This window comes from Clytia hemisphaerica, unplaced genomic scaffold (assembly GCF_902728285.1).
Source record: "Clytia hemisphaerica strain Z4C2 unplaced genomic scaffold, Clytia hemisphaerica genome assembly, whole genome shotgun sequence".
Taxonomy (NCBI): domain Eukaryota; kingdom Metazoa; phylum Cnidaria; class Hydrozoa; order Leptothecata; family Clytiidae; genus Clytia; species Clytia hemisphaerica.
Genome location: NW_027104590.1, coordinates 62,836 through 90,047, shown reverse-complemented (window position 1 = coordinate 90,047; position 27,212 = coordinate 62,836). Strand labels below are relative to the sequence as shown.

Genomic DNA, 27,212 nt, shown 5'->3' with positions numbered 1-27,212 from the left:
CGGACAAAATCGTTATCGGAATACTGGCGCCTTCGTCAAATCTAACGTCGGACATTTTTACTGTCGGACTAGAAAGTGTCGGACTACTGCACGACCTCCTGTTCTATAAATCACGCAATCAAAAAAAAAATTTCCAAATCACCCCAGTTTGGAAATTGCGACTCTGGCGTAGATTTGAGGTTTGAGATCTGCTGCCTTCAACTTTCCCCAGTTAAGTTGCCGCAGCTCCAGCGTAACATTTCCCTCCTTTGCAGATTGGCAAATCACGTTTAAAAATCATGCAAGAAATAAGGTCTCTATCACGCCATCACAAAGACCGCTTCTGGGGGGCCTCTTTTATTCTTTACACCCTTGAAAATTGACCTTTAGTAAAGAGCTGAACTTAAAAATTTTTATGACCCTTGACCCTTCTTCAGCAGACAGAGAGAAACTCAAGAATAAGAAACAAAAAAAATTATACCAATTTTGAGTAGCAAAATCTTGGCTGATCTGATCAAAATCTGGTGGGTCTGGAATCGGTTTGTACATTATCACTTTTATAAATCAATGCTTGCCAATAAATCTTTCTTTTACGAAATAACCCGAAATAACTCATTCATCATTTTGGACATTTTTGGTGGCGTCAGACATCGGATTGGGCAGTTCATCCTCCTCAACGTGCGAAAAAAAATTTTTTTGAGATCTACTTTTTCCCGCCAAATAATTGATGTCCAGGTTTCACTGACCAAAATTTCAGAATAATTTTTTAATTTATCTCAAATTAAATGTGTTTTGCTTTATATTTATCAATTAATTTAAATTATATATTTTGAGAATAAAAAAAATAGTGTATTCAATTTGATTATTTATGTAGTTTATTAACACAATTAAAAAACTTTCTCAGTCTGTAATTTACACACACTATAAAACTTAAATTCTCGGAAGAAAATGTAAACAAAATTTCTAAACGACGTGTTTCAAGCAGAAGTGCTGAGCGAAGCGAGAAAACGAAAGTCGTTTTTCTCGGTCAAATTTCTTTACTTTTATGATAGTTCAGAGGAAGAATTTTCAACTTTTGACTCCTAGCCTTCTTGAGTAATGTATAGAGCAAATGTAAGTTGATTTATTAATTTCTTCTGTTTTGATTACTTGACTTTGAACACCTCAGGCTCAACACGTACCGTGAGATCGGGTATAACTTGCATCAGTTAGCAACTCCAGAAGATTTTTCAAGTTTTAATTTTTTTTTCAAAATCTATCCTATCTTGTAGAGCTTTGAAAAAGAAAGAAAATGAGGGGTCATAGGCCTCCAGAGGATTAGTGGTTGTAAAGATATTCAAATTTTAGTGTCATAAATTTGACTAAAAATGTCAAAAAAAAGGTTAGGAAAATAGCTTGGAAAAATTCGAAAAATGTGTCAAAAAAGAAAAAAAAGAAATTTTCCAGTCATGCTTCTTAAATTTTGCATATCTCTTTTTCTAGTGTAGCTAGAGACCTCAAATTTGGAGGGAGAATTCTTTGATGGTGTTAAAATATTATTATATAAAATATTTGTAAAATATTTAGTATATTTATCAAAATAACGAAAGATATATCTTTTTTGAAAAAAGGAAGACATTGCATTGTTTTATTTTGTTTTTGAAGAAAATAGCTTGGAAAAGGTTGAAATGAGTCAAAAAAGGTGGTAGGACCCATTTTCAAGGGGCCTCTGGAAATGGAGGAACAAAAACAAATTATGAGTAAAGAATAAGTTTTTCTGAAAGGAGAAACCCCAAATGAAAAGAAAATCCATTTCGGCAAAAATAAAAACTTTTTTTTGGGACATTCCCATGTTTAAAGAAGCAAAAAAGTTAAAAAAACTACATGAAAATGAAAGAACTAGAATTAGCGATAGTGATTTTTGAATTCCTCACCCTTTTTCTGATAAACATACAAAGTTTCAGCCTCCAAATACATTTTCCTCCGTTTCCAGACACATTTGTTCTTCGATAGTTGCCAATTTTTTTTCTCCCGTCGGCAAACAATTTTCAAAATGTTGCAAAACGTTCGGCATTTTACTAATTTGCCGTCTAGCCCGTGTCCACAGTGTTATATACCACTGGAAAGCTAAGATCACGGGCTTTCATTTAGTAAAAACCGGAACGCTTTAGCATACATAGAAAAGAAGTTCCAAGGGTTCAAAGTTCACGGAAAAATGAAACATTTGCTTTTGACGTCAACAAAAGTTGAATGACTTCTGGAGTCGCTACATCAGTGCACAGTGGAGGCTAACATGCATAGCCCTCAAATGAATGACCTGTCTGGTCATTAAGATACAGCTCTGCTCGCAGCTCTACTCAACCATTTTTGTTTTGTTTAATTTTGTATTTTAATGACCAGCCAGCCAGACAGTTATTCAGCTACATGTTCAGAAATATTGGACGACACGTCTGATAATAAGCTGATATTCTGCTTTAGTCTCTCAAAGGCAATATTTACCAGTGATATTCTTTTTATATTCAAGCTGATTTGCCTGGGACATTTGAGCCCAGGAAGAAATCTTGAACAGTATCAAGATTATTATTATCAATTGAAATGGGATTTGGGCTGGGTGTTATAGCCTTGCATTACATTTTCTTCATGCCATACCTCGAACAGGCCTCCTGAAGTTAGTTTGTTAAGAGCTGAAAAGAAATCAAATGTAAGTCAAATAGACCTTTTTTCAAAGAGGCCACCCTGTGGAATAATTATGTAGTCCAGCAGAAAAACAATGATAAAACCATGCATAATTATTACAATATGCTATGATACAGTAATTTTATGGCTGGACTACATAATTATTCAACAGGACGTCCTCTTTGAAAAAGGTCTATAAGGTTGTTAATTACATTTGAAAGCATAAAACAAAAGAAAAGAGAGAAAAAAAGAAAAACATATAGGCAGACAAGGCAGAAATTATAATCTATCAATCAAAAAAACTTACCTCAAGAGAATAACTCTAAGTAATCTTTTAAAAGAATGAAAACATATTGCTTGCGAAAACGAAAGTTAGACACAAAAAACAGACAAAATGACATACAGACTATGGCTATTAATATATAGATGAAGTGGTAATGTAAATAAAGGTTTCTCTCTTTGAATTTTTGCATCACTAAATTGTTTTTGCTTTAAATTAACAGATGTTCATTCGTTCGTCTGTTGCTAGCTTTTCTCAGGATCGGCTCGTTATTTTTTTATGATTTTTTGCACAGTGATGCAAAATGGTGATGCCCAAAATGTGACAGAGCTCAATTTTCAAAAAAAAATTCCGGCGATAAATGCCAGAAATATGCTGCAAAAAACAGTTTTTGGCATCTTTGAGAAAATTTTTGATTAAACAATGTCAGCAAATTGGTAAATTTTTCTGACTTAGCAGAAAAGGCTAAAAGCCAAGTCAGTTAGTAACAGTTGCAGTTAGTTTTTATCTAATTAGGAACTTAAGTTAAGAGGAGAAATTATATGTTTTGAAGATTCTGATCTAAATTTAAATTTTGAATCAGTTCTTTATATGAACTCAGTAAAACATGTCAAAGTATATTGATTAAACACATTTTAAGGCATCCAAAATAATTTTTTTTTGAATTTGCTTAAGCTTGGCAACTATCATAACCTCCAATTAGCAAAAACCTCTGACATACAAGTCTAACACACTAAACAATTTGTTTTGCAATGTACAGGCATTGCCTTTTCCGAAAATGCTGGAGTTTTGAGGTGACACTTAGCAGTTTATAAGTTTTCATTTTTGCTGATATTCCAAGGCTCTATTTAAAATGAAAATATGCTCAGAGGTATCATTTTGTTTTCCTCTATTGGCCTATTTACATAGCTTAGCCATCCGGGCCCCAGTGTGTTTATTTATTTTCTAGGTCAATTTGCTTAAGTGGTTTTGCTTTTTTTTAGAATCCAAACGCACCATCATATAGAAGCAACATGAATGGAGATTCATTTACTCATGTCAGTTATCGGAGAAATCCAGGATATTTTGAAAGGGTTGGAAGCAGTATGTGTGGTACAATCTTTGGTTTCATTCTATTGGTAGCAGCTTTTCCTGTATTGTTTTACAATGAGGTATAGTAAGGATAACGAAATGGATATTTTCCAATTAAATGAAGTTCTAGGAAACTAAGTGTTTTCATTGATTGAAAACAATTTATTGTATGGAACCATTATCAATAAGATAACTGTTGAAAATTTTATGATGATCATAACAGGATTAGCAAAATTGTATATTGTTCCTCTCTCAATTGTGTTTCTCCGTAAAGTTCATGTAATAATTGTTATAATGCCAAAGATTTGTTTTCTTTTTTGTTTTGTTTTATTGTTTTGTTATTTTGTCTTATTTTCTGTAAATAAGATCATTTTACATGAAACTACTGAATATATTTGTATCTCCAGGGACGGGCTGTTCAGACAGCTAAATCACTGGATGAAGGATTGAAACAAGTTAATACCTTATCACCAAGTAATCAGATCTTTGGAAGCAATGAAGGAAAATTAGTACATTTAACTGACCGTTTGAAATCTTCAAAAGTAAGTAGATGAGAAGAATTATTTTATTAATCTCGGTGACTTTTATTATGATAAGATTTAAAGAAAATTCTAATTATGTGGTTCCAGGATTTAACCTGAATATTCAACCAATTTGTTGCGTAAAATTAATTTTCTATATCTAGAATTTGAATTCTATTTAAAAATTTTATGATTTCATTCCTTTACTTATGAATTGTGATAAGTCTTATTTTTAAGCACTAGATTATGTTACTCAAATGTTGCTAAATATTGATAAATAATAATAACTTAAAAAAATGTTAAATTACGTTTTTATTTTCTTCTTTTTTAATAGGCCCTTGTTGACAATGATTTTGGAATCAACATTTACTATATTGCATTGAAACGAAGAGTTGAGATGTACCAATGGGTTGAACATGAAAATAAAAGGTTTGCAAAAATTTTTGGGAGAACTAATTTTCAACCCGGGAATTACAAATTTTGCCTTTCTTAATCAAAAAAATTGAAAAATCCCTAGGAAAATTAAAGAAATGTGTCCAAAATAGGGCGAAACAGCAGATATTAACTATTGATGTGATTTTTTGGGGATTTTCTTTTCGACTGTGAAAATTAGTTCCTGCTAGAATTAGTTCCCTTAAGCTATTAGATAAAAGTATCACTTTGCTACTTATACCGGGTGACCCACGAAAAAGTATAAGAGTTGAGAGGGTAACTATGTCCGAAAAAAATTGAATCTTAACTAAATTCTTTTTTCATGGTAAAGAGGAAAGGCAAACTTAAATGTTTATGTATCATTTTTTTATTTTGGATTAGTAGTTATCAATATATGGAGGTATTAAGTCAAAAGTCATTATAAAAAACAGTCAAAAAAGACAGTATCAAATTAATTAATAAACAAATAAAAAGAGACATTGAGTGAGAAGCATATTTACAAATTTTTACATCAAACAAGGCATTTTGAAAATTCTTTTTGCTACTTTTGGTACTTTTAAAAGGACGATTTGGGAATTGTCCAAAATTCGATATTACTTATTATTTTCTTCACGAAACTTGACGAAACGAAATGTTTGTTCTGATACAAATTAGATATTGTCTTTTTTGACGTTTTTTGACTGTTTTTTGTAATGACTTTTGACTTTATATCTCCATATCTCGATAACTTTTCCAAAATTAAAAAATGATACATCAAAATTTAAGTTTGCCTTTCCTCTTTACCACGAAAAGAAAATTTAGTTAAAATTCAATTTTTTTCGGAAACAATTACCCTCCAAACTCTTATACTTTTTCTTGGGTCACCCGGTAGATTGAAAAGGTTTAAACATTGAAATTATTTTTTTTATAGGGAATACAATGAAGGAGATCGGACACGTGTTGAAACTTCTTATTCTTATAGTAAGAATGGTTTTTATAAGAATCATTTCTTTGATTTTCATAGTTTCCAGGCTTGATTTTCCGTGGATGTTTTCAATCATGCTTAAGCTCTAGTTTAGACGGTCGACCTTTTTGCCCTGCCTATTCTAATTGTTTGAGTAGACGAAAAGTGGGTGCAAAGTTGGTTGTTAAAATCTTTGCTTGGAAAGGTTTGAAAGAAGACATTGCATTGACGTCAAAAGAGGGCTATGCATCACTTTAGACGGCCCACTTTATGCCCTCTTTAATTCACAATTAGAATAGGCAGGGCAAAAAGTGGGCCGTCTAAACTAGAGCTTATTGTGCATTTACTAAAAACTTATAAAAGGGAACTATTCTCTTAGATATTTCAAAATCCCTTGTGTTCAACAAGTAATGATGTGAAAATACTTTAGGCTCTGAAATCTTTATCAATCTTAAATATTTCTGTATAATTTTAAGCCAAAGAATGGAAAGAAGAAATGATCAAAAGTTCAGGTTTCAGTCAGTCAACACTGTACAGAAATCCAGGGTAATTATTGCTATCCGTAGATACTTTTAGAATAATACTAATATGTAACCAGTGAAATTCTCATTAAAACCTTAATAAAGTAAGCTGTAGCTTAGACGGCTGCCTTTCTGCTCTGCCTATTCTAATTGATTGAGTAGGCAAAAAGTTTTTCCTTGCAAAAGATTGAAAGAAGACATTGCATTGGCGTCAAACGAGGGCAACGAATTGACTTAAGACCGACCTTCGGTCTACTTTAATCCACAATTAGATTAGACAGAGCAAAAAGTGGTTCGTCTAAAATAGGGCTAATTGCCCTTGACATATGACAGTAGCCTATAATAATCTTCTTTTTTTTTGCTCCATTTCTAGATCTAAGCCATTGGAGTCACAGACTATACGGAGCTCTTTAGTCCATGTTGCAGAATTCCAACTTTCTCAAAGTATTTTATTATATTTTGGTTGGTTAAGGTTCTGCCAAAGAACGCCTTTTCCCCCAAAAAAGACAAAGTATTGTTGAATGAGTGGCTTGCAATCTTAGTTTTATTGGTTTGGTGCCAACCGAACTTTATCTTTTGAGGCATTTCTGAAAAGTTATTTCGTTATATTGACCTGACAAATTTTTTTCCTATATTTCTAAGAAACCAATTTTTAACTATAATTATGAAACTTTCAATTTAGAAAGAAACTATTCTCTTCAAGGAAATGTTAAAGATTTGGTCGACCAGAAAACCCTTTTATTTTAGATCTTATCAATAAGGTGTCTTCTTTCCACCCTTACAAGCTCACAAATGTACCACACCCATTTAAAACTGTTGGAGAATTTGTTTACAAGTCTCAAGACCCATACAATCCAGAGGTATTTCTTGACTACAATCCGTCAAAGTAACTTAGTACATCTGTTAATCCACATTCAACTTGTTTTCTACCTATGGAATTTCGAAATTATGAGAAGCAGACACTTAGGATGGACATAGTAGCATGTAGATTAATATTTTAGTAGATATTTATATTTGGTCAACCCGAAAATTTTTATCTGGAAAATTGTCCCCTAACAAGGTGAATATTTACAAAACTGTAAGAGTCACTATAGCTATGGCAGGTTGAGATAAGCAGACACTTAGAATGAAAACAGTAGCATGGATTGATTTTTTTGGCACATATCTAAATTTGGCTAACTCGAAAAGTAGTAGATTATTCCATGAAAGAGCGCTCGATGATCAAGATCAGAGCTTCATAATTTGTTCAAGGGAAAAGATTTTGGCGAACTCTCAAAGTTTTGTGGGAAAATTGTCTACTATTACTTATTCTAATTCATCAGGTTGGAGATTTGAGAATCAGTTTCGAGGTTGCTGGCCAATCGCATCCCAGTGACCAATCACAGCAAGATATTGTAAGTTTAGTTGAATTTCTTATAGGTTTCTCATCCATTGCCCCCTCCCCTGTAAGACGAAATGGAAATAGAATAATAAACAAGAACATTTCATGGACGACAGTCCTGGTACCTAACCCTACACTTCTTAAAGACTCTTTGTTTTACAAAAAAAAGCAATTCATGATATGGATCATTGCAATGTTTTCCACGGACCCAACAGCTGATTGGTTGTAAGTAACGTATTGACTGATTATGTCACTTACAACCAATCAGCTATTTGGTCAGTGATGTAATGTCAGAAGACATTGCAATGATCATATCATGAATACAGATCTGTTAATGAAGACTAAAATCCTCTTTACCAAAAGAAAATGTATGACAATTGAACCCAAAAAAACTAGCCAAAAAACAATCCAATATACACACTATATCAACATGGTAGAGGGCTAGTCCTGATTTATTGCGAATAAGGCTGTAAGTATAAAGTCAACAAAATCAAACAACATCATTTTTTAAAGAGTATTTAATTATTATACGTCCAGCGGCTAATAAAATAATAATTTTAAAATTAATTTATTTTTATAAATGGTTGTTAAAAAATTACACAAAAAAAACTAAGCACTTTAAAATAATCCTTCATAATCTTTTTTTCGAATGTCTTTTTCGTCTTTTTGAGATCTCCTTCGAAATTGCGTCGTTTTTGACACCTTTATGTGTTCTATATAACAATGCGGTTTTTGCCTTGAGCCATAACCATTTTACAGCCTAACCATAATTCGTTTGTTTATGTTGGTTTCTAAGTTGTTGTGTATTACTTGATTTACCTTTGGTCCTTTCTCTTGGTCTGTATAGATCAGTATTCAAACAAATTTGTGTATCTCTTGTTTAACTTTTTAAAAGCCTCTGTTCTGAAATGAAGTAATGATAATAATGACGTAATGTTCTGAAATGAATAACTATTGGTTCTTTCGTATCATTTGTATTCGTGTACGTGTCATTCATTCATTCATTTAACGGTGTGAATGTCTTAAATTCATGTAAGCATTCATTCACTTAATCATTCATCCATTCATTCATTCATTCAATCATCCATCCATTCATTCATTCAATCATCTACTTATCCTAGCCTTTCCGCTCGTTTTTGCAAAATAAAACCAGTACTTTAAAACAAATTTGCTCAATGACAACCGCACGATTCCACTTTCAGGTCAGTAAACTCTTTAATAACTGCATTCCCAAAACCATCAAGCATAAAAACGTGCATAGGTGCCATCTCATGCGGCGCACAACATGGTCCAGGGAATTTCCCATCAGTCACAAAATTCTGTAAACTTTGTATTAGCGCATGGCCAGTCGCGTTTTGATTTATGTCCATAGCAGTGTAAGAGCATGATCCTTCGCAACGTCTAGAGACGTAATTACGTGGTGCCATTATCCAGTCGTGCCAATTCAACTCTACAAAATCGATACTAAAAGGTACTCCGTGGCAATTAGGAATCTCCGGTGTTACGGTATTATCGGATTTATGCCGAATACGTGCCTTACTTTCTTTCATCAGCTCGTGAAAATCAACATCGCGTCGCTTACGGCGTCTCCGCGCCTTTTCCTCCTTAATTTGTTTTACAATCCTATCCGTTAGTTTCATATCATCTTGCGTTTGGCAAAGAACCACAATAAACGGGCGTTTCTTTTCAGTTATTTTTGAGCCTGTGATCAATCCAACTCGATCCATAGAGACTAGTTTTCCACGCTCGTTTTTAGCGCGTACGTAAATCCCATGGTTCATTGAAGGGTTAACAAACCATTTAGCGACGACTTTAGTTATATTGATGGCAACCCAATCATCAGGGTTGTATTTGTCATAAACAAAATTTTGTTCAGTTATTAAAACATGCTTTTTAGCTTGTTGTATCTCGTAAATTAGAATTGTGAACCGATTTAAAGCGTGATCTTTACGTTGTGTGTCGAAAAATAAACGTAATTCGGAATAAATGTTTTTCGATGTGTCGTAATCGGTTCTTAAGTCGAAGAATAATGCGCCTTTGACGTCTGTGGCGTTTGGTCGAGCAGAATAACCTGAATGGAGGAAAAATGGAAAATTTGTAAATGCAGTGGAGATTCTTTATCTGGAACCCCTTATAAACCTATCGAATGTCTCCTTAACTGGAACTCGAACAAGTTTTCTTCCTTTCAGTTAACAATACCTTATAAATCTTACTCCATAACTCGAAATTTTCTTAACTCAAACAAATTTGTGTTACCCGTTCGGGTTCAAGTTATGGAGACTCCACTGTATAAATTATTTCATAAATTATTTGACGTGCAACTTAAACATTTAAATTGCGTGCTTATAAATTGCGTGCTGCAAGGATGTCATATAATTTAGAAATGGCTTCACTTGCTAAAAATTTGTTTTACTACAGGCCCAGGCCAAAAGCCTTAAAGTGATTAAAAAACTTACTTTCAGTAATAAAGCTTATAGCTGTATCAGCAATCGGTTTTGTATCCCTTTTTCCTCGTTTTGCGCCTTCAGGCTCTTTCGTAAAGATATTCACTTCGACTTTAGTTTCATTTTTGGACGTATCGCTTAAAGAAATATCTTGATATAGATTTGACATAAACTCTAAAGCACTGTCCGATTTGCCGTTCCGTATATTAGCTTTGTTTGGTCTCTGCGCATGCCCAAGAATGGCGATGAAAAATTCGTTTGTGTCAATATCTATATTGTCCAATTCTTCATCTGTTAATAATAAGGTACCGAGTACAAGTGGCGGGAAAAGATATACGAAGCAGAGAAACGCTAGATTGTTCATTATGTGTCGGTTGTTGTCTTAGCTTTTGTAATCAATAGAATATGATGATAGTTAATGGTTTTCTTTGGAGCCCCGTGGTTCAGCAACGTTTAAATTTCTTTTGATACTGTTTCGTTGTTGACTTGACGATAGAAATGGTCATTAAACAAAATATATTCTTCATCTAAAAAGAAAAAAAACAAAATTCATTCTTCAATATAAACAACTTTTATGTGGTTCTACTAAGGTGTTTCTTAAAATCATAAAAGACTCGAACAGTAAAATTAAAAAAAACTTGATCGTGTCCTTCTTTCGTTCGAAGTTTTATTAATTCGAATATTTTCAGTAATTTTAACTTTAACGTGAGTTCCCTTTGTTTGAAAGCCTTAACGTGTTTATATGGGAATTCTGAGCCCCACATAGATTGGCTAGAGAGAGCTCTGACTAGCCTGAGGTAATAACTATGGAGTAGACTAGACTAGAATTCACTCTATTCGTCATACTTTAGGCATAAAAACTTTCGCGAGGTCGAAAAATCGCGAGCATAAACTTTAATTTTCAAAGACATTCACTTTCGCGAAAAGGGCTAAGATTCGCGAAAATCGTGAAAGTTTTTGCTCGCGAAATTAGTTCCTAAAGTAGTTCGTAAAAACTCAACAAAAATCTTGTCAACTTGCAACAACCAAATAGCGACAACATACATGTTCAAAAAAACATCAAAACGTTAAGCACTGCTTCTAATGATTCATTTTTGCTATACGACAAAAATTTCTATAGCACAAAGCCAATATTTTTAATAGCTCTCATTTGAAATGAGAAACGCATGCCTTGATTACTGTTATAAATAAGCTATAAATTCTATTTTCAAAATTTTAATGTGCCAGTTACACTGTATAGTAAGTTTATTATAGTAAAAAAAACTACATAATAAGAGACACGAAAATTGCTCCACCTCCAAGCTTATCATTACCCCATTTAGGAGCGACCCCCTCAATTACGCTCGCATAAGTCTTTTTTTCTGGAAATTCTGGTTTTGAAATTCCAAACAACTATTCCGTAACCTCTTTTCAAATTTTTTTTACATGTCATATCTGAGCGGCTGCTACGAATTACACCGTGGAGTCTCTTTAAGTCGAACTTCTATAAGTTCCCCTATAACTCGAATGTCTCCTTAACTCGAGCAAGTTTTAAAGTCTGTTCAGTGAACAGTGCCATATAAACCTTACTCCATAACTCGAAATTTCCTTAACTTTTTGAACACATTTTTGTACTACTGTCCCCTTCAACGATGTCTGTCAAATTTCCTAAACTACAATAAAACATTACATAGAAGACGTTTCCCTAGCGAGCACCTCACCAAAAACCAGAATGTTTCATCCCGTTCCACTTTGACGATTTTTGCAAAATAGAAGCCTTTTAAGTGCTTTGACGCAAATTCTATATTTTCGCTACTGCGGGAGCTTTGAAAGTTTCAAGTGACATAAAAAAAATCGAATGTTTGTAGCCCGAAAATCCGGGCTCCAAAAATTCGAGCAAGTTGCAAAGTGGAATAGACGTTACTGCGTAGAGAAAAAGCCGTGACGTCTAGTATAGACTAATAGTCTCGCTTCTATCGCGAATCATTTTCTCATTATTCAAAATAAAATAATCGTTTGAATAGTTTAACGACTTAATCGATTGAATGACTTAACTCGAATTGACCTTGTTTCAAAACTTCAAAATCTATTCATGCCGTTTTGTAATTTCAGTAAATCATTTAATACTATTTTCTTCTGTAAAAACGACTTTTGTACCGTCGTTTCGGGTAGCATTCCACTGCCACTTTTCTAGTGGAAAAAAGACCCAGGATTGAAAAATAACCTCCGGAAAATTAGCCAGCCTGTTAAGTCAAAACAAGTTTTAAAAAATACTCTTTCCAATCTCATGCCGGCTATTCCCGGAAAAATAGTGTGAACTTTCCGTAAAGTCTCTGGAATCTTAGTCAGGGAATTAGACTTTTTCCCCAAACGACGGTACATTTCTGATTGAGGAAAGGGAACAAGTTATTACTGTCCATAATGGCTGATTAAAGTTTCCTTGGCAATTCGTTTAGAAACTGAAATCAATACTCAAAATTGGCTTATAGAAAGATTAAATGTGTTTAAAACACACATTACTCACGATTTTAATGTCCATGCCAAAAGAGCTCATTACTATGGCCGTCAAGACGAAATTATATTTTTCAATTTTTGTTTAAGTGTTCCTGAGTTCAATATTTAATTTTAAACCGAAATCAATGGCCTGCTATCTGGCTGACTCTTTGGCTTTTAGTTTGCCTGATCAAAAGATGAATATGTGGTTTTCTTCATTTTTCGGAAATTGTGTACTCGTGTATTATAGTATGCGCAATTCTTAATAGATAGTTTTACCAACCAACTGTTATTCCAAGTCAAACCTCCAAAGTTTAGGCTCGAACCTAAAAACTCCTTTTGTCTGCTCATACAGGATTTAAATGTTGTTAAAAAATTTTTTATGGTTTGGAATTTTATCGTCCTTTTCGAGAAATGTCAAAGAGACTCGATCCAATGGTACTAAGAAATATTGATTTCCGATTTTCGCAATAATGACAAACTAAATCACATTTGAAATTATGTCTTGAGTTCAATTTAGATGGATTAAAATTTCCTTTAATGTGAAATTACGTGCTTTTATTTTATAAACTTCCTCGATATATAATGGGGCGTTGTTCACTTTATTCTTTATGGAAATTTAATACGACTAGTAGCAGCATTGAGTCCATTTCCTGATTTCCTGAGATAAGTTTCTTCGCCATTAACAAACTGTTTTAGGGAAATCTCACGTCTTCTTTTCTCGACATGTTCGCTACTCGTAGTTGAGGGGTCAAAATAGTAATTCAAAGGGCCATAACTTTTATTACAGAACCTTTTGATTGAATCTGCGTAAAAAAATTTTGGTATACAATTTGAAGCATTTGAAGCAAAACCCAGGCCACAGAGGCCTCTAAAGTCAAACTTTCGGTGAAATTCCAATAGGTCTAATTTTCGATTTCTGAAAAGGGCTCGACTGTGAACGTGTTAAAGGTATTGAGTTATATGGCATCTAAATTCCTTCTATTGTCCTGATAAAAATCTCAAAATATTTTTGCCTAACTTTTTTCCAAACTCGAGATATTCAATTTACAAATGTTGACTTTTAGTAGGAAAATAATAGAACTTCAACGTAAGAACTGTGTAGGAACTCTTAGAAATTTTAAATTGTGATATCTCTTTAGAATGAATATATGTGATGTGTGGAGTAATCAGAGTCTGTTCGGACATTAGGTGAACGTTGAAACAACATTGTGTGCTAGTGGGGACGGCATTGAATATCAATTTGAGCATTATCATTATATGCTTCAAAAGTTCATTTAAAAAAGGAAGTTATGAAATGAAAAGTATTTTCATTCAGCTTTTTGTATTTAACCGATTTTTCTGCGTGGGTACTAAACACCCCCTAAAATGGCATTTAGTTGGTTTGTAAGTGAGTCTTCAGGTCGTTTTAGCATGTTAATTCTTCCTAATGTTGCCCACGCATTTCATCAAATAAAAAAGGAGTTAATTCAGAAAGCTACCTACACATGTGATACATTTTTTGGCATCATACAAAACAAATGTCTTCATTCCCGGCATCACCTTCCCTAGATATCGCCAATGGAAAGTCTTTCTAAGGAAATTCCTTATAGAGCTGTTCTTAGACTTTTAGTATCTAGTTAATCCGGTTTTATACCTCGTAAACGTCTCATAATTTAGCTTGACGGAGTAAAGTCACAGATATCTTATAGTGTTTTTTATAAGATATATATGAGTACAGTGAACTCGCGCTGACTCGAATATTTTTCAGTCAATGAAAAAGTCTTCTGAGAGATCTGTATCCCAATGTCTAAGGAATACTATAATTTAAATAATGCCTTCTCATCCTTCAGCTTTGAAGCCAAAAAGCGAATTTTTTATTTGAATTCTTATCAAAGAATACCGTCGAATCTCGATAAATCTTCAAAGGGGTGCAAAAATCACAGAATGTCTTGCCACGCTCAGAAGACCCTCGTTCTAGTTCGAATTACAGAAAGATTCGATAAGAAAGTTGTTGAATATATTGAAAACAACAATACCACTGTCTTAATAACATAAAACAATCAAAACACATTTTATTTCAAAAAGTCACATACAGTCGACCCTCTATAATTCGATTCCGAACGGGGAATGCCATCTAGTCGAATTACAGAAGAATGCAAATTAAAGAAAGCGTTTTAAAAGGGTTTCTCCTTTGATGGGGACTTCGAACAAGTTCGAATTAAATAAAAAATTCGACTAATCGAAGTTCGAATTATCGAGAGCTCACTGTATAAAAAAAATCAAATCAGATTTCATTTTAAAAATATTATAAACCAAACCACTGCATATATAAATCCTGCCTAGTAGCATATCAAACACAACAACCAACCAACAACTCACGCCACAATACAAAATAACATAAATTTTCAATAACAACATTTTTTTAAACATTGTTTCAAATAGGTAATTAGTCAGGTCATTAAAACCAACCAATAATACTCTTTAATTATCTATCTATGCATATCCGCATATTTTCTTTTCGTCACTACGTAAACTTGCTGACATAGAGGAAAAATTCCATATATTCCGATTCGAATTATTTTGATACTTTCGGCGCCCTATTTAGTAGTTCCGTCATTTTAAGATGCGCTAAGTGTTTTTCCGATTTTGTGTATTCGGCACCCTTTTGTATTTATTCATAACACATATTTTGGAACTTTCGGCGCCCTATTTAGCAGTTCCGTCATTTTAAGATGCGTTAAATGTTTTTCCGTTTTTGTGTATTCGGCACCCTTTTGTATTTATTTATAACACATATTTTGGAACTTTCGGCGCCCTATTTAGTAGTTCCGTCATTTTAAGCATTTATTACGCTATGTATTTTTCCGATTTGGTGTATTCGGCACTCTTTTGTTTTACAACACATATTTGAACCTTCGGCACCCTTTATAGTAGATATGTCATAACAATTTTACTAAAATCTTAAACTCGCGCAACCTTTACAGTTTTGAGTTATATTTTGAACCTTTAGGCGCTCTATATAGTAGCTTCACTATCAAGCACAAATTAACCATTCTGGGCTTTTGGTTACAAATCCTAGCTCCTTGAGATCAAGAAAAACCATTTTTGTACCTGAAATCATGTTTCAAAAGTGGCTTTGGCTTACCATTGAGTTCAAAGCCCAAAGGTCTAGAGAAGAATCTTTACCTTTCTCAAGCAGGAAAAACTTTATTTCCTCAAAAGAAATATTTTGTGGAAAAGGTGAAATTTCAGTTACGGAGATTACTGACTTGCCCGAGGATACCTTTATTCCAAAAAAAGTATTCTTTGACTAAATGATATAAAAAATTAAGTACCTCTTAGAACTCATTATAATTGCAACACGTTCGGTCACCTAATGGATCCATAATGAGCGTTAATTGCGATAATTTCGAGACATTCAATATCGCTTTAGAATTTGATACGCGTAATAATATTTTTTAATATAAATGATGTTATGAGATTAGAATGTTTTTACTAATGATGACGTATTTTTTCAAAAATTCTTCCTCTAGGGCTAGAAGGGAATCTTCAACCTTTCCCGACCTAGGAAAATTAAAGCATTAAAATTTGTCCCGCAATTTTTCCATTAAACTGAGTTTAATCTGCGATACATCAAAACCTCAATTTAAATGCCCTCCTTTACTAAAGTCCTCCTTTGGTATACCTTAAGAAAATTGAGTTTTAAAGTATGAAAAACCTTTTATTGGTGCACCAGGCATGACCCGCATAGAAACTTTAATTCACCTTTCAAAAACCTAGATAATTACAGTTAATTTTATGTGAGTACTTCCTTAAGATTATATCAATAGCACCGCTGTTGATTTAAATTATCATTGATTTGTATACAGTCTGATATAGTGGTTATTTAATGTCTAATCCTTAACTATGTGGGTTAATTACATATTTCATCTACTTTGTCCAAACCAATTTGGTGTATTTTCTCGGATTAGCATAAGAGGAAAATCGGGTTGAAACTGACTATAATAATGTCCTTTGATTTCATTTATCATACCATACTTCTTTTTGGAATTAGTCGTCTAGCAGACTGGTTTATTCTGTCTGTCTGTCTGTCTGACTGTGTTTGTCTCAAAGCTTTGGGGCAGCTTAGAGATTTCAAAAATTGTCGGAATGGCTGGAATTTTGTACTCTTGTTCCTCGAGTGAATATCTGAAGATGTTTTTTAACATTTCTCAAACCTTTGGATTTTTTTTATTGACTGGGGATGAGTTTCTCATTTTTGCTACAATTATGCTTTCGAATACTGTAGTTGACTCTAGTGTGACTATGCTTAGATTAAAATTGATTTCTCAGTGCCGTAGCAACTGGGGGGGCAAGGGGGGGCTATGCCCCCCCCCCCAATAATTTTTTCAAAAATGGTTATTTTGCAAAATGCAAAGTTTTTCTTGTTTTTTCTTGAAAGCATTTTGTTTTGGGTGCATTTTCAAGCAATCTAGAGCTTAAATTTTCAAAATTTCCCCCCTCGGGCCAAACCATGGTTGGCCCTCGCGGTGTCACTAAACTTCAGCCCCCCAATAAGAAAATGCTTCCTACGGCACTGTTTCTTTTTCAGTCTCAAATTATACTTGCTTGAGGAGGATTGAAGAAGCGATGAACAAATGATCTAAAGTGTCAGTCAGCTCTAGTTTAGACGGCCGACTTTCTGCCCTGTCTATTATAACTCAATTATATTCTATTATAACTGTAAGAGTAGGCAAAAAGTGGACACAAAGTTGGCAATTAAATTCTTTGCTTGGAAAAGATTGAAAGAACTCATTGCATTGACGTCAAACCGATTCATAGCCCTTCTCCTTCTCGTGTTTCGTTCAGTTCATAGATAGCTCATCCATGAGAATTTAAGATTTCGCGGGGACTTAATTTCGCAGATGATTATAATATTTTCACGATTTTGGGCTTTTTTGCTATTTTACTGCCAAACTATGCATGCCTTATTACAGCTTCTTTGATGGCGGTAAACAGGTTAAAAGTGGTCTTTTGGAATTAGATTTAGAAAAATTTCGTGGATAAGACAAAAGAAATTTCCTTTGGGACTTATTTTCGCGGATAACAACCAAATCCGTGAACTTGTTTTCGCGGATGACAACCAAATCCGTGAAATACGCGAAATTTGATCACCGCGAAAATTAATCCCATTAAAGTATATCTATGATGACTGGCTTCTCCTTACAGAGGATATTCGGTTCTGCGTTGAAAAGTCTAGGAGTCGTCTCGTTAGAAGCGTCTTACGCTGTAGTTTATACTCCCTGCCAGCTTGCGAGACACTGACGCACAGTTTTTTGGATCAAGTGCGTTAATCCAACGTGAATCACTAGGGAACAAGGCCAGCGCACTCTCACGTCATCCATGATCTATTGCGGAATCAATACCGAGTACAATCACCGAGTACAATCACTTCTTGATTTTTGTCTACCCAACTCCCTTCGCATGGCATGGGATGACCAAGAAAGGGATGAACTGGGCGAAGGTACATTCACTTGCCAAGTAAATCACAGCTCCGACATCCTGGACGGCAGTCAAGATTGATAACCACTACACTACCGCGCTATATCTTTATCTAGATACATTCGTCCAAATTGAGGTGTTTGCATCAATGTCTTGTTATTCAATAAAATCAATCTTGTTCTAATTTTTCATTTCTATAGGTCAGTATCGTCGCCAAACAGAGAGGTTCATCGTTAACTAGTTACCAAACTAAAGCTGGCGATTCTTTGGAAATGCTATATGATGGTGAAAAATCCGCACAGGTAGGTGGTGACTTCAATGGACTGGCCTGAGTAGGTGGGATAGGTACTTTTTTTCCTTAACGTTCTCGTTGTGTTATATTTTAGTTTTCAGAGTTCTTTCATCTCAAACGGTTTTTCTTCCCGTCTCAGCAAAGCGTATAAGGCGAGACCAATTTAATTTGTTGTTCTACGGGCAGATCATTAGAAAAATATGGGTCGGTCGGTCGGTAAAATAAGAATAAATTTTTAATTTATCAGGGTTGGTTTGGTACTGAAAATATTTTCCAAAAATTATCTGGATCAAAAATTCACTTTTTTTTTTAATCTTCAATGAAGATAAAAATTAAATTTTAGTGTATGGAATGCTTGATTTTCTAAATTTTTCAATTTCTTGAATTAATTTTCAGCTTTATTCAAATTAAAGTCTTTCAAATAACTAGTGTGTAAAATATATTGTAGTGGAAATTCAGTATTATTATTTTTTTGATTTTAGCAAAAATAGGGTCGGTCGGACCCGTAGAACAACAAATTAAATTGGGCTCGCCTAAAGAGGTTTTTCTTTGTCAAAAATGAAATGAAATGTGAAGAATGTTAACTAATTTCTCTTGGCCTCTTTGAGGGTTGGTCTAAAAAGCAGGGTAGCCAATTGGGGTAGCCAATTGGGCTAGGTTGTGGGGTACCTAAATATTTTACAGACCAGAATAGAAATACCGAAAATGAATGCATAGAACCACATTTTACTGACCAGGGAGCATGAATCTGATTGATACTTAGATTGATCATGTATGATTCCAAAGATAAACAAAGATATAAATTACCACGTGTTAATGCACAAGGAGTAAGAAATAGAGCTTCATTATAATAGAGCTATTTCAAAAGACCTTTTGTACCTATTATAAGCTGCCATATTTAAAAATTTTGAAAGGAATTAATTGTTTGAAACATCTAAACATGATTTAAATTAAACAATAGATTCAATAACAAAGGATTTTTAAGATATGACAAGATTAGAGATCATATGGCCTAAAGGCGATTCCAAAGCTATTATCATCGAATTACAGCTTCACGGAAATAACAATTAAAAACATAAATAAAATCTAAATCTAAAATATTAAAAACTGTTTTGTATATATTTTTTATTCGGGTCTGTAAATTTTCAATCGAAGCCAAGAAGGAAGACAAAATGGCGCCAGGTCTCTTGAGAAGTAACAAAGTTCAGTACATTTGGAAAAAAGGCTATTGTGGCTGAAGTTCGAAAGGAATCTCAAATTTTATTACATGGAATCATTAACAAGATGTTGTAATAGTTATTTCCACATTAAACAGGTTTCAGATTTCAAAAGTTTAGGCAAAAAGAGGTACCCCATAACCTAGCCCAATTGGCTACCCCATTGGCTACCCTGCTTTTTAGACCAACCCCCTCTTTGAGACAAAAGATTGCTTTACATATGAGATTTTCTTGAAAATTTTTAAGAATAATTTTTAATTTTTCAAGGTTTTGAATAATAGAAGCTCAAGTTATTGACTGAAATCTTTCTGCATAACAATTACTGATACATTGATCAATTTGATCGTTTAGGAAATTTTTGAAGCAGAGCATTCATTCAATACAAAATTGACGTGGGGTATCCGTTTCGTTGGATGGTTGTTGATGTTCATCTCTTTCCAAATCATCACCGATGTTCTACGTCAAATTGGTATGAATCTGTTCTTATTCCAATTACTCTGAGTATGTTCAAAATCCTGAATTTATCTTCTTTATTTTTGCTCTACCTAGGAAATCTTCTCCGTTTTGCAGTTTTTATTTCAAGATTTAGTTTGACGCGCCCACTACAGAGTCAAGAGTCTTTTTTTAAGTTTTCGAGAATTTATCTCTTTCCAAATCATTACCGATGTTCTACGTCAAATTGGTAAGAATCCGTTCATATTCACACCCCTTCTCACACCCACTGGGACCCCTTCCCACTGGAAAAATTGTTCAAAATATCGTCCGTGATGGAAAATGATAATCCAATTTTTGTCCCCACTGAAAATAATCATATAAATGAAAATAATCATATAAATCAATCCTCACTGCAAAATACTATACTATTTTGCCCATCTCCACTGAAATTTTCTGACTTGAAAACAAAAGAATTGAAATCCCCAGCCATAAGAAATGTGGGAATATTAATCCCCATCGAGTTTCAGTCTGTTATTTTTATCCCCACTGCCTGAAAAAATCCTACCGGGTCTGTGAGAAAGGGTTTTATATTCCAATCAAACCAACGTTTAAATCTATTCTGCTGGCATCCACTAACGGATTCGTCCTCCTTAGAGAGGATACTTTATAAGTGGTATATCCTTTGTCCCGAGATTTGCCGCCTTTTTTTAGTTGGCGAGGGCTTGCAATTATAAGATTAAGTAATAGTTATCACACGGTACCGAGTACAATTATGTGATATACTTTCGAAGTTTAGATCTTTTTTCTTATGCTGAACGCGGTATTGTATTTGTACGGTACAATATGAAATAAATCAATCAGATTGCTAATATTTTTCATGTTGGCGATAAGTAATGTTACGGAAATCGGTAAGTGAGTGTATTTTTGTAAAAGCCTCATCGAAAAGCATCGAAAAGGATTAGATAGATTCCAGTCTTCTCGACTACTTTCAGATGCCTGTTAAACGTGGGGTTGGAAAATAATTAAATTGTACTAAACGAGCGGGAGGGTTTTGAATTGTACCTCTAAATAGCCAATAATAAATTAAGTATAGACTTAGGCTATACCAGGGTATTTAGAGCAAAATAGGGACTTCTAGATTCTGATTGGGTCCCAATATAATCCGGGGGCTAGAAAAAATCGAAAAACTGACAAACAGGGAAGGGTGGTTCTCCTCAAAATTAATTATTGTTATATGAACGTTGCTGATTCATAGTGGTGTCGCTGAAGCTTGAAAAATGGACCCTGCCTACTACTACCCAAAAATTTTGAGGTTTTTGAAAATAAATTCTGAATGGGGCTGAATTTTCAAAAACTTCATTTTCGTAAATTTTCAACAACAAAAAAGAACCTATGAGGACTTGTTTTGCTGACCTGGAGTCATACTCACACCTGCAAAAAACCTACGGTAGAGATAATCCTACCTTCAGGTCAGTGAAAAAAAAAAGAGAAAAAAAAAGGGAAAAAAAGGGAAGCGCGTTTGTACTCTGAGTATGTTCAAAATCATGAATTTTTGGACCTACCTCCGGGTCCCCCGGTGGAGGTCCTATAAATTAACCCATGTCCGTTCGTCCGTCCGTCTGTTGCCAGCTTTTCTCAGGATTGGCTCATTAGTTTTTTCTGATTTTTTGCACAATGATGCAAAATGGCAATGCCCAGAACGTGACGGAGCCCGATTTTTGAGAAAAAATTTATTTGGGCAAATTTGGGCCAAAAACTACCTAAAAATAGGGTTTTTTGAACTTTGTGCAAAATCCTGTCATTACTTTTTTCCTGATTTTTTGTACAAAGATGGAGGGCAAGGTTCTCTAAAGAATGGCTGAAGTGGTTTTTCCCGGAAAATTCTTATTCGCCTTAAAAAACGTATTTTCGTATTTTGGGGGAAAATCCCTTTAACCAAATAAGAAAATATAGCTTTTAACAATGTTGACTCATTATTTTTTTCTGATTTTTTGCACAACGATGCAAAATGGCAATGCCTAAAATGTGTCGGAGCCCGATTTTCGAAAAAAAATATATCTGGGCAAATTTGGGCCAAAAACTGCCTAAAAATAGGGTTTTTTGGACTTTGTGCAAAATCCTGTCATTACTTTTTTCTGATTTTTTGTACAAAGATGGAGGGCAAGATTCTCTAAAGAATGGCTGAAGTGGTTTTTCCCGGAAAATTCTTTTTCGCCTTAAAAAATGGATTTTCGTATTTTGGGGAAATTCCCTTTAACCAAATAAGAAAATATAGCTTTTCTCAAAGTTGACTCATTATTTTTTTCTGATTTTTTGCACAATGATGCAAAATGGTAATGCCTAAAATGTGAAGGAGCCAGATTTTCGAAAAAAAATATATTTGGGCAAATTTGGGCCAAAAACTGCCTAAAATAGGGTTTTTTGGACTTTGTGCAAAATCCTGTTATTACTTTTTTCTGATTTTTTGTACAAAGATGGAGGGCAAGATTCTCTAAAGAATGACTGAAGTGGTTTTTCCTGGGAAATTCTTATTCGCCTTAAAAGACGGATTTTCGTATTTTGGGGAAATTCCCTTTAACCAAATAAGAAAATATAGCTTTTCTCAATGTTGACTCATAATTATTTTCTGATTTTTTGCACAATGATGCAAAATGGCAATGCCCAAAATGTGACGAAGCCAGAATTTTAAGGAAAATTATTTTGGGCAAATTTGGGCCAAAAACAGCTTAAAAGGTTTTTTGGGCCTGAATGGTTCAAGTGATTTTCGTATTTGGGGAAATTCCTTTTTACCTTTTTACATTATTCAACACACAAGCTTTATTTTTCCATTCTGAATTTTTGTATAATTATTGTCACTTTTTTCTTATTTTCATCTGATGTTAATCATTAGGTAGGTCCATTCAGCATGTTGCTTGTTTTGTTTTTTTTCGGTTCTACCTAGGAAGTCTTCTCCTTTTTGCAGTTTTTATTCCAAGGTTAATTTGACGACACACCCACTACAAACTCAAGAGTCTTTTTTTTTAAGTTTTTGAGACTTTTGGAGTGAAGTTAGAGTAATGTTATATCACGTACTGAAATACATATGGCGTGAGTTCATCAGTTGCACCTACACGTACGATGTATATTTTTAAACATAGGGTTAATTTTTTTAGCCGCGTTATAGGTACTCAACAAATACTTTTTAAGCCTCAAAAATGCAGTTCTTTCTTAAATAATCTTATATAACCTCGCATATCTTACACAACCCGAGTAGGATGAAAAGTTCGTAAATCACATCCTATTTTTCTTTTTAACCCTTTCCCTGCCCATGTCAAGTATATTTGAAATTGCGGACATTTTTCAACAGGTCATCCATGTCAAGTATATTTGACATTGCGAAATGTTTTTAGAATCATTTGAGCAACCGCTCAAAAAAATTGGGAAAACATTTATAAGTCATTTTCAGTATATTTGACATAGGGCATGGCGGCTAACAACGCTGGCGAGGACAAATATACATGCCATCGGCTGCTCAAAATACTTTTTTCATTTTCTCCCGCCGAAAACAACTGCATCGCCTTTTTTTTTGCCTTTTTTTCCCCCGTGGGTACGGAAAGAGTTAAATGTTTTAGAGATATTTCCCAGTTGTCAAATGCAACTTATGCAAAAAATTAGAGTTTAAAGTTTTCTGCAAAAACTCCAAAACATGCCAATTATTGAATAAAGAGAGGCTTCTGCGTCACAAAAAGGCCAGACATTCACGGCGGGACTTTTTATGACGTTAGGAAAGCAAAAATAATTATAATTATTAATCAAATGAGGTGAAATCATATTCAAAGAGTGCTCGATAAAACCAACCAGGAGTAGAGCTTCTTTAATCAAAAATATATTTCAAAACCAAAAATTTAAAATTGTAATTATTATCTACTAGTATTTAAACGAAAAACCTCAAAATGACAATTCTTTTTTTAGAACCAGTGAATTTTAGTTCAGCCTCGGCTATTAATTAGGTAGTGAAAAATCTGAAAATGTTGCCTTGTTTTGGGGGAAAACTTGCTCTGTTTAGGGGTAATTTTGCATGTCTGGGGTTCAAGTGATGCTTGTCCGGGGAGTGAGATCTGTTGTCCGGGGATAAATTTCCAAAAAAATTATATTCTTCAACCACCCCCTCAATTTTTTTTTGAAGAGCCCATTGTTATTTATTCAAGATCATTAAGTTGAAATGTTCATACAAATTTTTTGATATTCTTAAAATGGCCTTAAAATCAGTTAAAATTGGAATCATTACGAGAAACAATGTCTCAATACACCTTTTCGACCGTAGCCGCCAATTTCCACGCGGACATATTTTGTCCGTTTTACCACCCTAAAACCGTCCCAGTCTTTTTTCGCACCTATAGAAAAAGGTGTAAAAAAGATTGGATCGAGTTTAAGGGGGTAATTAAATAATAAAGTGGCCACGCGACTACTGTCGAAAAGGTGTATTGCTAAATAATTTTTTTGTACTTCTAAGAAAATCTTCTATTGTGTAGGTTATGTAAGCTAAGCAAACACCTAGGTTACAGTATATGACCAAAAGCTTTTTCTACTTTAAAAACTTTGGCGTCTCAATTTTTTTCTCAAAAACAAAAATTTCAACTTCAACTATATTATTCAGTCCCTTGAAGACAAGACACTATTTTTCATACCCTTCAATCAATTCGTTTGTCAGGAATTTTTTGATTTCTCAAGATATATTTAAGATGCTATTTTCATTTTAGTTTTCCGCTACTTTCACTAATTCCATTTGGTTCCGTTCTTGTGTGAAATTTAGAAATGTCTACTTAACCCTTTCAAGACCTATGCTATGACGGATATATGGAGGGGAGGGAGGGAAGGTCCGATAGAGAGAAAATTGAATTTTTTTGTCAGCGAAATAATTCAATTTAACTCAAAAATTTAAAAAATGCAAGAAATCGCTCTGCTCTACAGGGATATGGTGAATGTGGTTATCTGACCTAGTTGTTCAGCTTGCGTTTTGCTTGAAAACGAAAGCGAAAGCAAAAGCAACTCGCTGGGTTTTAATGTTTATGTTCTTAATTTGCGCTTGATTTTAATGCTATTGTTTTGTTTTAGCCAATCAGCGCACTCAAAAGCTCATTTAATACATTCATCCTAAAACTGGATGAGAGAAAGATTAAAGTGGTGCACCAACACGGGTAGATTCTCTTACAGAACCATAACCTTTTGGATGCCAACAGGTATACGTGTCCGCGCGGAGTAATCAAAATCTGTTCGGAGATTAATACAACACTGTATATTTGTGTATTGTATTGATGCTAGCTAAACTTTGTCATGGTGTCTGTTTTGGGTTGAATGTAAAGTCGATTTTCTAATTTTTTTTTCTTTTTCTAGTTTCCTTCATACCCATTATTCGTGAAATTGTTACCTTGGCAACCACAATCATTGCATTCTCCATGGCATCATCATTGACCTTGGTAACCGTTGCCATAGCGTGGTTTTATTACCGTCCGTTGTTATCCGTCACTCTAATATGTATGGCCGCCATACCGTTATTTTTATCACGTCAAAAAGCTGCGTCGGAGAAACAGACGTCGAAAGACTAAAATGTATGGATGTATTCTTTAGTATTTTTATTCTTTGGGGTAGTAATAGGCTATTTCATGTTATATCCAAGCATGGGGTGAAGAAACTGTCCCATGGGGCTGATAAAAGAAATGGGGTTCTAAAGAAAGCTTTCTCATTTTCCCAGGGGGGTTAAAAATTATTCTAAAAAGAATGATTTTAGTTCCTCCACCCTGACTTAAAGGTCTTAAAGAAGATTTTTCCAAGGCCTTTTTGCATATTTTTGCTTTTTACCAAGGCGTATCCACAAATTTTCAAGATTTATATTTTGGCTTGAAAGGGCTCGTCCATCCCCCCTCCTCCTGTATGGGTATTTACCTCAGTGTCGAAGGGAGTTGGTAAAATGACTGACGGCTACATGCAGACCCCCCTCCTAATACAGTTGACTCTTGCTAATTCGAACGTGAAGTGTAATTCGTTCGAATTAAAGAGGCATTTGAATTATAGAATGTTTTTTAAGCTGTTTTGTCCTTGACAAGGATTAATAGATCCTAATCTAAGAACCTTTTTCAAGAAGGGGCTCGAAATTCTTTGTAAGGGTGGGACTTTACTTATTTTTTTGAAGACTTCAAGAATTCAATTTTAAAATTCAACTTTTGGGTTGCAAATACTGTTGGCCCCAAAACCTTATCTCCCTCGAACCTAGTACCAATTTCTATGCTTGATAGAAAGAGACTAGAAACCCTATTTCGCTTAGAATTTTATTTTAATCAAACATTCGATTGGAATTGATATTTATATGTGCACTTAAGCAATATTTTCATGAATCTTACAAAAATGAGATTGTACAAATTTTTATAACTTCATTTTTTTTGCAAAGAAAATCAAAAAAATAATACAATACGGTAACAAGGTATGTTTTTGTCACACCAAGACTAAAAGATAAGTTCTACCTATAACATAGGACCGACTTTAAAATCTATCCATAGTTTCTACCCCCCCCCTACATTCATCTACTTGAATTATGCAAAATTTCATTTTTGGACCTACCCCGGTGGAGGTCCTATAAATTAACCTTTGTCCGTTCGTTCGTTCGTTCGTTCGTTCGTTCGTTCGTTCGTTCGTTCGTTCGTTCGTTCGTTCGTTCGTTCGTTCGTTCGTTCGTTCGTTATTAGCTTTCCTCATGATTGGCTCGTTAGTTTTTTCTGATTTTTTTGCACAAAGATGCATAACTATAAACCCTCGAATGTGACCGATATCAAAAAAAAAATTTGGGGGGCAAATTTGGGCCAAAAAACGGCTAAAAAACGGGTTTTTTGGACTTTGTGAAAAATTAAGTTGTTAATTTTTTCTGATTTTTTGCATGAAAGTAGGGTACCATCGTAGGTAAAAATTTGATTAAGCAGATTTTTGCAAAAAATTTTGTTGGCTCAAAAAACGCATGTTTATCTATAAGAATTACTATTAATAAGCATACATCAATGTTCTTAGTCAAATAACTCAATTTTTTTATGAGATAGATGTTTTTTTCCTCAGGAGGGCTTACTTTTAAAGAATATGTG

At 34.1% G+C, this 27,212-nt stretch overlaps 2 protein-coding genes across 2 annotated transcripts in view; one reads left to right on the top strand and one right to left on the bottom strand.

The window, feature by feature from the left end:
• The window catches only part of LOC136823594 (transmembrane protein 43-like), a 33,384-nt gene extending 6,833 nt beyond the window's left edge, over nt 1-26,551 (top strand). The window contains exons 2-12 of the mRNA XM_067079776.1: nt 3,898-4,065; nt 4,393-4,527; nt 4,841-4,935; nt 5,849-5,898; nt 6,358-6,427; nt 6,776-6,846; nt 7,150-7,262; nt 7,725-7,796; nt 18,363-18,464; nt 20,023-20,140; nt 25,480-26,551. Coding sequence (XP_066935877.1) covers nt 3,928-4,065; nt 4,393-4,527; nt 4,841-4,935; nt 5,849-5,898; nt 6,358-6,427; nt 6,776-6,846; nt 7,150-7,262; nt 7,725-7,796; nt 18,363-18,464; nt 20,023-20,140; nt 25,480-25,691 — 1,176 coding nt within the window. The 5' untranslated portion in view covers nt 3,898-3,927 and the 3' untranslated portion in view covers nt 25,692-26,551. The remainder of the gene's footprint in view (nt 1-3,897; nt 4,066-4,392; nt 4,528-4,840; nt 4,936-5,848; nt 5,899-6,357; nt 6,428-6,775; nt 6,847-7,149; nt 7,263-7,724; nt 7,797-18,362; nt 18,465-20,022; nt 20,141-25,479) is intronic.
• LOC136823609 (bone morphogenetic protein 7-like) lies at nt 8,211-10,756 on the bottom strand. Its single transcript, XM_067079791.1, has 2 exons — nt 10,240-10,756; nt 8,211-9,854 (listed from the first exon to the last, which is right to left on the bottom strand). The coding sequence occupies exons 1-2, from the start codon at nt 10,589-10,591 to the stop codon at nt 8,956-8,958; spliced, it is 1,251 nt and encodes a 416-aa protein (XP_066935892.1). The 5' UTR covers nt 10,592-10,756; the 3' UTR covers nt 8,211-8,955.
• Nucleotides 26,552-27,212: the final 661 nt, after the last annotated feature.